Source organism: Pimephales promelas, chromosome 5 (genome assembly GCF_988280905.1).
Source record: "Pimephales promelas chromosome 5, fPimPro1.hap1.1, whole genome shotgun sequence".
NCBI lineage: Eukaryota > Metazoa > Chordata > Actinopteri > Cypriniformes > Leuciscidae > Pimephales > Pimephales promelas.
Genome location: NC_142773.1, coordinates 36,096,630 through 36,107,945, shown reverse-complemented (window position 1 = coordinate 36,107,945; position 11,316 = coordinate 36,096,630). Strand labels below are relative to the sequence as shown.

Genomic DNA, 11,316 nt, shown 5'->3' with positions numbered 1-11,316 from the left:
AATAGCACACAACAGTTAAAATTACAATCACGTAATTTACATGTGCTTGTTAGTAAGCACAACAAACGTAACTACATAAAATGCACTTTAAAATAAAACTTTTAATTTGACATTAAAGGGACTTTTATAAGTGTTAAGAAACAGTCATGAAAGTGGACTCCAAGTAGGCTTCACTTTTATTTATATTAATATTATGTGTTACTTTTAAGATTTGAAGTATAGGCCTAAGTGCACATTAAACCACACAATGAACACTTCTTTTTCACAAGGGAAGTCCATCTATATCACTTAAACTCATTCAAATGGCAAATCATTTTTGATCACCCATCAGAACCTGATTCATTTTTTAAATGTAGCCTAGCCTATAGGCTAAGAAACGTATTTGATTCTTCAGAGGATTCTCATTTGATCCAATTGGGAATGCTTTGTTAATTTGTTCAATTAATTTAGGATTTTGCATCTGACCAATAGAAATGAAAACAAATTAATTGTAAAAAAATTGAATATATAAGTTTAAATTTAATAATTTAAAATAAATACATTTAATATTTAAATATTACAAAAATGAATTAATTGAGTGGTTCGTTCACTATTTTAATATTTTTTTTCATGATTAAATGCCAGAGGACGATAACTATAAAGATAACTATATAGACATAGTTAAAAAAATCATTCCCAATATTAAAGAATAGCAGAGTTCACACAACAGCTATGACGATAACGAAATCGTTTAAATCACTTTCAGAAGGATTTTATCCAGCTGATTAAAAAACACTGACCACCAATCAGAATTCAACTTGCTGTAACGAGCGCGAGCATTTAAAGCGAACGAAAAACACAAAGCTAATACATGGTTATCTTTATGATTATATTTATAGTATTATTAGTATTATCTTTATATTAGTATAATATTATTATAGTAATTTTTGGTATGTGAACAGGCCTGACTATCCTGCCGTGTTTCCGCCACGACGCTAGGAGCGCACACACTTCTGCCTGCGCGTGTTTTGTTTATCCGGTTGCACCGCACCATGAACTTCCTTTTCTCAGTGCAGCGGGAGCAGTATCGGAGTCTGAAGACTTCAGTCTCCCAACCTAAAGGAGAACAAACGATTACAAAATGGTCAGTAAATCACCAAAATACAATGTTCTACTCGTTACATGCCCTCAACAGTTATTTCAGCTCGATTTCCATGAAAGATGAACTCATGAAGCGACGGGATGGCATTAGATTCAATCGGTCATTCCAGTCGCTGCGTGAACGTCAGTGGCACATTTCCCTCGAAACACTACAAAAATTATTTTATTGACACTAAACGCAAAAAATAAGCATTTTGTTTGCAGTGAGTGTGTTTGCCAATGTTAAAAGTCTGTTCTTTTATTCGGTTTTACGTTGTCATGTTTACTGTCACTTCGCGCACTGCATCATCTGATCATAACCAGAGGCAGCCAGCAGCCTCATTAGGATTATTGCTTTTCAAATCTCTACTTTCCTGCTTTTCAGTTTATCTTACAAATAAAACTGTCTGTTTCAGGGCTTCGTTAAGGTGGTTAAGAATAAGGCGTATTTCAAGAGATACCAGGTCAAGTTCAGGAGGAGGCGAGGTATGTCAACCTGTTTCCTTACCTTTGGGGAATAATATTTCAAGTTATTATACAGTCAACGGGCCTGAATGTGTTCCTTCTGGAAAAACATCAGAAAACAATCTATGCTGGTCTTTCAGCTGGTTTACATGGTCAACAAGAATGCCTCAAGTGGCTGAAACTAATGTCTTATCTGTGTATATGTATGTATGTATGTATATTATATATAATAGAAACATCACAACATTTAATTTAATGATAGTAAAACATTCATAATAACAGCTGAAATGAAATATTTATTTTACAGAATATTAAACAAAAGTAGAAAAATAATTTGATAATGATATAAACTAAAAAGCAAGCAACTAAACTGTAGAAATCACTGTAAACACTCAGTAATCTGGCAAGTCCGTGTGCGCTAGGAATATTTTTTCAAATAAAAACCAGACATAACTAATTTTACATACTGCACACAATGAATATGACATGAATACAACATAGTGGCCTACTAAAAAGAGTGCCGAAGTGATGATGTCACTTTGTAGGACGGCGCATGCGTTCCCTCGATCAAAAAGCTATGCATTTTCCCCATAGACTTTTGGAAAATCGCTAAGAGTTCAACTAAGTTGTGACCCTTACATCTTTTGTGTATCAAGGTAATCTTTACAAGTTAGTCCAAAATTTATACATTTTGAAGCCTATATAAAGTTTTTTAAAAACACAAGCAGACACAATAAAGTTAAAAAAACACATGCAGGTTATAACTGTGTGTTCTATGTCATAGATCAATGCGTGAAAATATTTATAGGCTTTGTTCACCATGACCTTATTTCAGGCGATTTAGCAAAAACCCATTCAAAAATCCCATAGACTTTAGAGCGAGGGAACCGGGAGTGCTAAAATGCTAACTCACTTTCGCGTTTTGGCCTACAGAGTGACGTCGTAACTTCGGCACTCTATATATAGAGCATTATAGTTTGAAATCAAGGACTTTGTTTGGCCACTCAAACTCTTAAGGGCCGGTTCACCCAGAACATGTTTTTAAAGTGAGAAGCACGCAGTTAAAACTCAAGGTGTCAAGATTTAACTTGAATGCAGTCAGTGTCGTGCTTGAGAAATAATGGTGCGTTCACGTGCTATGGTAAATGCCAAAAGCCAATGTGGAAAATGCACATGGACACCCCCTCATGTGGTATTTTCCACTGGGCAGCTCATAGAATGTTTTGATGCACATGTTTCCGAGATGAGATGACCTTTTCAAAATGGCGGAGAGCACCGCGAGAGTCGTGAATGGTGTAAATATGTACTATTCATGATCTAGAAAATATACCGCATTTTATTTACTGTGAGTTTTGATAAATCATTTTCTTGCTGTAGCAGATGACTTAAGCAATCTAAAATAGATTTAGCTAAATAACAGGTCTGGATCTCCATCTTTCTACCACATTACGACAACAAAAGCACTTGAACGCAACACACTGGTAAATACCAGTTCACACATGGAAAATATATTTTCCATAGGACGCGAACGCGCCATAAGATACGAGACGTGAGTGCAACCGTCAAACACGTCCGTCTAGCGTGTTTACATAGAAAATCAATGGAAAAGTGAAATAAATAAACGTGTCTGTATGAATGTCAAACATACTTGCCCTTTCAGAGGGAAAAACTGACTACTTTGCCCGCAAACGCCTTGTCATCCAAGACAAGAACAAGTACAACACACCGAAGTACAGGATGATCGTTCGACTCTCCAACAGGGATATTGTTTGCCAGGTATGAACTACTACCAAGTCATCTTAAATTGCCATAGTTTTTGAAATCTTGCTAATTACCGTTGGTTTACTGAGCGTCTTATGTCTTTCTCTCTGTCAGATCGCATACGCCAAAATTGAAGGCGACGCGATCGTCTGCGCTGCTTACTCTCACGAGTTGCCAAAGTATGGCATTACTGTTGGACTGACAAACTACGCTGCCGCCTACTGCACCGGTTTGCTGTGTGCACGCAGGGTAAATGTCCTTCGTATTCATGAATGTCTAGTATTGTTCAAATCTCGTAGTATGGTCTGACTCAGATTTGTTTTCTGCTTACAGCTGCTGAATAAGTTTGGTCTGGATAAGGTCTACGAAGGCCAGGTTGAGGTGACTGGCGATGAGTTTAATGTGGAAAGCATTGATGGTCAGCCAGGGGCGTTTACATGCTACCTGGACGCTGGCCTCGCCAGAACCACCACAGGGAATAAGGTGTTTGGAGCTCTCAAAGGAGCAGTGGATGGAGGACTGTCTATCCCTCACAGGTCAGTGCATGCTGTTTTTTCTTTTTGCAAACTTAGACAATGGACATTGATTCGACACTTTTGGATGCATGGGTGCTTTCATAGTCTTTATGAAAACATTGAATATTCTCCAAAAAAATAAGCTATTGTCTGAATGGATTGCCTGAAGTCAGTTAGGGCTGGGTAATAAATATCGATTTCTCGATATTAATCGATTCTCATTTTTACGAACCGATATCGATTCTTAAATCTCAAGAATCGATTAGTCATCCTGTTTCATTTGAAAGAATGGGACATTGTATCGCGGCTGAAAAAAAATTCAAAAAATCGCAATAATCTTTGTCACTATTGATATGAAACAAAGTCTCAATTTTCAAATTCCGTCCATTTTCTTTCGAAATTAAAAAACATAAATAGCGTTTTGGCGCTGTGGCGTGAGATCACTCTGGCGCAGCTCAAGAGAAGCAGCAGCGCTGATCTCTCTTCCGGCTTAATAATACCAGTCACAGCGCCAAATAAACATGAATGAGCATATGAAAGTGTGTTAAAAGATAGAGTACAGCTTATCGAAATCCGTATCATGTCACATTGATTCGCTCAATCAGCGTTTCAACCGTGGAAAGACGTCAGTTAAACAGCTTGTAATCAATGTCATGTAACAACATATTTACCTCAGAAACCCACATAAACTCGTTAGTCAGCTAGAAAAAATAACTCTAGAGAAGAGCATTTTGCTAAATATATACACCATTACATATGCATTATAATCTTAATGTTCTTCAATATTTAATGCATATTTGAATAAATCTGGCAAGTTTTTATGACAGCCATCATTTAAATGTTTATTTCATATAATCTCCTTATTATAAAAGTGTAATTTAAGTGTTTGTATGGCTACAAAACAGTTCATTATTACCTTCATATTAGGCTAATGAAGCCTATTGGCTACAACTAGACTCCCATAGTTTACAGCATTTAAGAGATTTGATTCCCTTGAAAAAAATGGCCATTTATTGTAACTGATATCCAAAATAATCGATATTGAATCGAATTGAATCGAAATCGAATCGAATTGCAAGCTTGTGAATCGAAATCAAATCGAATTGTGAAATTTGTCTCAATACCCTGCCCTAGAATTCAGTAATAAACACTTGAGGTTTGGTCCACGGTTTTGACGCAGTGTTGACCTGCAGAAAGCTGCGTGGTTTTAAAGTGATTCCTGTGTGAGATGCACTTAATTCATCACTACACTATTAACTAGTGATCGCACCTTTATAATGAGTAGAGATGCACCGTTTGATCGGCTGGTGATCGGAATCTGCCGATTTTCACGTGATCGCCCATAATCGGCAACCGGCCGGTCAGTCTGACATATTCCGATTTTATGCCGGTCAAATGCACTCGGGCGCCACATGATTAACGTCGCGTATCGTTATCACACGTGCGCAGACTGCACACGGAACGCACATCAGTACGCACATGTAGTAAACCTTCTGAATAGGGGATGCGTAGGACTTCCGTATTCAGTGATCTTTGTGCACTGCCACTGCCGTTGAATCACCGATCTCGCTGGCAAACTGATGACGGACTACACTAAGTTTATTTATACGGCATCCCTGGTAAATTAGTCTGATTCACTAAAGTGCCGGCTGCAAACAAATGTGCTACCTTGTTTTAATCTTATACTCAATTCAGTCGGGAATCCATGAAAACTTGCGTAGGGTTGGCGTTGTTGGTTAGATTTACAAAGTGGAACAGAGCAGTGACATATATAGCCTTCGTCTCAGCCATTGTTGAACTGCGTCGGAAGTGGACATGCACAAAGTTAACAAATCCTGCCCATGAAACCCGGAAGCGTGAAAATCCCCAATAAAGGCTGTTTCACACCGCAAGCGGGAGCAGCGCGTTTTTTTGTTCGGTGTGCATGTTAATCAGTGAGTGCATTCACACCGGGACCTGGAGTAGCGCGTGAGCATGTTAATGAGTTCATTCACACCGCGAGCTGGAGAAAATGTACCCATTTAAACTTGTTTTTTATTATTTCCCAATCGTTTCCCTGCACATGCTCCACTTGTCCTGTTTAGCCTGGCAGGACATGTATCAGAAGAGAGGAGAACTGTTTGAGAAATATAACTTGCCATTGATGTACAAGTGATTGCAAGAGGCCTGTGTGTGTGAGAGAAATATCTATACTGCAAGGCTAAGTTTATTTTAAATAAAATGCTATTCAATTTAAATGCTAAATATATCAATTTTTGTTTGTTTGTTATTGGATGTGAAAAGGAAATGGTTCTTCCGTAACACTGCACTTTAGATGTGTGTGAATTTATATATAGTTCTGTTTTATAGCAATTATCTGTTTTAAATATCTGTTTTGAATACAAAGTTTATATCAGTAGTCCCATATATTTGGAATTACTCTAGTCTAGTGAAAGATGCCCCTTTTTTACATTTGAGTCCACGAGAAACACTCTGCGCATCCCTGTATACATTGGATTGATTTGATTTGAACTTTAATGTACTTGAAGTGTGCAGGTATTAGATCGGGACTCAGTATCGGCAGATACTCAAAATTCAATGACTCGGATCGGTGGCACAAAAAACTTAATTGGGATATCCCTATTAATTTGCAATATTATTTTATTTAGCAGTTGCTGTGCATTTGTATTATACTAAATACCTTTAGGCTACCATTTTTCATAACAAATACAAATCAGTCCCTCCAGGATTTCACGGGCCTTTTTTGTGATTGTTGCGGCCTAAAATGCCTGATGTTGCGGCCGCTTTTTTAAAAAGTTGCGATAAAAGTTGCGATGTTCTTCTGCATGTTTTTATAGGTTAAAACGGCAAAGATAGATAGATTTTTATTTAAAATGCCCATATTATGCTTTTTGGCTTTTCCCCTTTCCTTTATTGTGTTGTTATATATTTTTTGTGGATGTTATAGGTTTACTAAGAGAGAAAAGTCCAAAGTCCACCCCAAAGGGACTTATTATGTCCCACAGAAAACACTGTTCATCATCTGCATCTGCTCTATTGTAGTCCAGAAGTGACTTAAGAGTCAAAGTCACACACTTTGTAACACACGAACAAACTAACTAACCATTAGTAACCATAAAAGGCAAAACAAACGATTTAAAGACACAGCAAAACCTAACAAACTAAGGGTTTTTTTTTTTAAACAAGATCTGCACCTGCAAAAAAGTCAATGTGCAGAACCTCACAAACATTAAGCAGCATTTATGTTGAAAGATGCCAATACTAATAAAGTGCAAAATACAGTTTTAGGAATAGCCACTAAAGTTAAATGGTGGAAAAAACAAATGTTTGATAATGTATTTTAATATAGCTAATATAATATAATATAGCCGCATATCCAATAAAGCTGTTCTCATTTGCTTAATTTTTTTTGTCAGACAATAGAACGAGTCGGCTAGCTATTTTTTATGTGTAAAATTTTCTGAATTGACTTGAGAGAGTTCGGGAACTGGGTGAACTAATGCAGTGTGAAAGTGAGTAGCCTATTACAAGTGATAAACACAAGAAAAGAAAGTGGTAAAATGGTCAAACTCAATTCTTTAAATATAAAACAAAAGAGAAGCAGATAAGTGATAAGTCCGTGGAAACAACACTGTTCATTCGCGTCTGTCAGCTGCCGTGCTGCTCCTCTACTGCAGCCGTTCACTGAACAGGGACGCAGAGAGAGGTGTGACGGCAGGGAGAAAGCAAACCTCGCGCTCGCAGGATTGTGCTGGCAACATTTGGTTACTGAGGTTTGTCCAAAAAGCCGCTAGATTTGTCTCTAGTCGCTTTTTTATATCACTAAATATAGCGACAAAGACTAAGTTGGCAACATTGGCCTTTTCTGTTATTTTTGTAGGTAGCTTAAATGTGAGACGTTGGCAGTCCACATCTGCTGCGTCTTCTGAACAAAACAAGTGAGTTTGCTGACGTATGACGACGCTTTGCAGGAGACCGCGGCGCGATGATTCGTCAAAGTTGCAGAAAAGTTGCGGTGATTTTTCAAAATTGCAAGGCGCACTGAATTCACGTGGATTTGTTGAAGTTGCGTTAATGGTTGCGATCGCGACATCGCGAAATCCTGGAAGGACTGGCAAATGCTTCACCTAGTGAGCAGATACGCACGTGTCTATCAGCGGATCTGGACACAACAGGAGCGTTTGAAAGCAGGTGTATCAGTGGATCCCTAATATATCCGCTGATAGACGCCTGCTTTCAAACGCTCCTGTTGTGTATCTTTGTGCTCGGTGAAGAGCGTCAAAGATGTTCATTTACATGTTTTTGAAACATTGATCATTGTAGCCAATCACAGACATATATGTTGAGCGCATGAATAAAACTATTTGATATTACTTTTGCATTGTCTACCTTAAGTGATGCCACACATATTGTCACAAGTTCCATCCAATGTTATTGATGTGTATATTGACATTGTAAATTTCTTTCTCAGCACTAAACGGTTCCCGGGCTTCGACACTGAAAGTAAAGAGTTTAATGCGGAGGTTCACAGGAAGCACATCATGGGCCAGAACGTGTCAGAGTACATGAGCTATCTGATGGAGGAGGACGAGGACCTGTACAAGAAGCAGTTCTCCCGCTTCATCAAGAACGGCATCACACCTGAAACTGTAAGGAACCTTTTTGCTGGATCACTTTACTGCAAACTTTTTTGCCCTTGGATTTGAATGGATCACACATTTGGAGTCATTACATTTAAAGAGATAGTTCACCCAAAAATGAAAATTACCCCATGATTTACTCACCCTGAAACCATTCTAGGTGTATATAACATTCTTCTTTTAACATTCAATCTGTGTTATATTTAAAAAATTGTCCTGGCGCTTCCAAGCTTTATAATGCGAGTCAGTGGGTATATTTTTTTGGAAGTCCGTCAAAGAGCATCCATCCCTGATAAAAGTGCTCGAAACCTCTCTGGGGGGTTAATAAAGGTCTTCTAAAGTGAAGTGATGTGTTTGTGTAATAAAAATATCCATATTTAAAATTTTATCGGCCGTACACAAGTCCACTTACGGCAGAAGAGTAACACTTGACGATGTATGATGTAGGAGTAGCGTAAGCTTTAACGCCTCACGTGGTTCAAACAGGACTGGGCAACGCGTTTTTCATTACGTTGTGCGTCTAAGTTCAAGGGTTTCTCTTGCCATAAATCAATGCGTAAGGCCAATTTTAATTTTTGGTTGAATACCTCTTTAACCCTAAAACTGTATTCTGGACAAATGTGGGAAAAAATTTTGATTTATTTTTAAAAAATTCTGTCCTTGATCTGAGCGGTACAAAACTTTTCCTAAGTTTGCCTCCTGAACACAGAATTTTTTTTTTGACTCAATTCTACAATGTTAAGTGGGTGAAAAAAACTCCTTAATCTTGCATTTGGGTCAAAAATGGGCACCCTTAGAAATGAATGGGGAAAAACTGTAATTTAGATAATTCTAAAATAAGACAGCAGGTTACAGCAAAGTCACTTCATCTTTAAGTTTTAGCTCTAAGAACTTATTGGAATGATATTTTAATGTAGTAAAAAATTAAAAAATAAGCATAATTTACATAGAAAATATGCTCCTTTTTAAAGTAAATCAATTCAAAAATACCCCCAAAATAAAATTAAAAACCATAAATGAATAGACAAAACTTTATCGAAGACAGTGATATAACATTTATAATAAATAAAAATTGGGATCACATCTCTGAGTCCTCTGTCCCCACATTTGTCCACAATTACAGGATTAAGGGCTATAAAGTGAATTAAGTTTTGAGGGTTACGCATTGTCACAGAACTCTATTAAGAGTCTGGGCACAGATTGATACGCTTTTTAAGATGGGATATGGGAAAGAGTCTAATATGTTTATCAGAGACTGTATCATCAGTAGATGAATACTATTTGTGACATGACACTGGTGGCTAAATCTCATTCTTTAATTTCTTGAAGTGTAATTCTTGTTTGTTGTGTACAGTGCAGTATTTGAAAAAATTTTCAGCATTTATTGTCAATCCTTGCTTTACCTTCATCCGTCTCATGGTGTTATCCGGTTCCTGCAGGTTCTAGAGATGTACAAAAAGGCTCATATTTCCATCCGTGACAACCCGGTTCATGAGAATAAGCCCAAGAAAGAGGTCAAGAAGAAGAGGTGCGTTCACACGCTTTATCATTTTTTTCATTTTTTTTTTCTTTGGGGTGCCCTACAATGAAAGATTGCCATAAAGTTGGACATCATTGTTCATTAGTGTCTGTATAAATGTTCATTGCAGCTTGATATGTTGCTATAAAAACGAATGTTTGTGCGGTTAATTCAGTTAAAGGGTTGAGTTTTTAATATTGCCATAAAATTTCAAGTTTGATGCAAAAATACTGTACTTGCTATTATTATAGTACTAAAATACTTATAAGTTAGTTGCATGTCAGATGCTTATATTTCCTGTTACCTACATTACCATCTACTACTCTACTATGAGCAGCTGAGATGTTTCTTTTCTCATCACTGATGATGTGTTGTAGGTGGAACCGTGCTAAGCTCACTCTGGCCCAGAGGAAGGATCGCGTGGCCCAGAAAAAGGCCAGTTTCCTTCGGGCTCAGGAGGCTGTTGAAGAAGACTGAAGAGAAGAACTGTCAACTGCTCCAAAGAAAATGTGCACCTTTTCCAAATAAATCATTTGGAAAGAATATTGTGTTTGTGGTCTTTGGCACATTAGAACATGAGACGATGTAGATTGATTCGGGAGATAATTTGAAACACTTTTAATGTGCAAAGTCATGCAATCAAATCTTATAAAAATCTCCATTTAACTCTTTTATCAGCAGCAGTGTGATAAATACACAAAATTGAAGCAGTCTGACAATGAACAATCTGAAACATCCCACTGAAAAATGGTTGATGAAAAAACATAGCACTTTTTATCTCATCATTCATTAGTACATTAAGAATCATGACTGATGATCGACATTTCACACTGTTTTAGATTAAAATCTCATTTTTACCATATCAAGATGATTTTCACTAGACATGCCTTAGGAGTATAACTCCACAAAGCCAACAAACTAAAAAAAAAATGATTAGAGATATAATGATCACTGCTGTGAAATGTCATAGTTGAGAGGCTTCCTTCCTTTAGCATGTTTCACGAAACCCCTTGTAAACATTTAGATCGATAACGCTTTACAATAAAGTTCATTTACATCATATATTACTCTAGGTTCATTTTAATTTATAAATACTGCTCAATGGTAATTTGTGTAACTTAAAATGTTAGAAATGTTAGTATATTTATAACTTAACATAAACCTAGGTAAATAAATGAATTAGAAATATTAGTTCATGTTAGCTAATGTTATCAAATTGAACCTTATTGTGAATTAAAAAATAAAACACACACACACTCACTGGCAACATGCACATCAAGGCATTGGACTCTGTCCA

The 11,316-nt window shown here is 37.0% G+C and overlaps 1 protein-coding gene across 1 annotated transcript; it reads left to right on the top strand.

The window, feature by feature from the left end:
• Positions 1-1,009: 1,009 nt before the first annotated feature.
• rpl5a (ribosomal protein L5a) lies at positions 1,010-10,562 on the top strand. The gene is made up of 8 exons (XM_039676860.2): positions 1,010-1,123; positions 1,536-1,605; positions 3,245-3,360; positions 3,460-3,594; positions 3,679-3,881; positions 8,332-8,509; positions 9,940-10,028; positions 10,397-10,562. The coding sequence occupies exons 1-8, from the start codon at positions 1,121-1,123 to the stop codon at positions 10,494-10,496; spliced, it is 894 nt and encodes a 297-aa protein (XP_039532794.1). The 5' UTR covers positions 1,010-1,120; the 3' UTR covers positions 10,497-10,562.
• Positions 10,563-11,316: the final 754 nt, after the last annotated feature.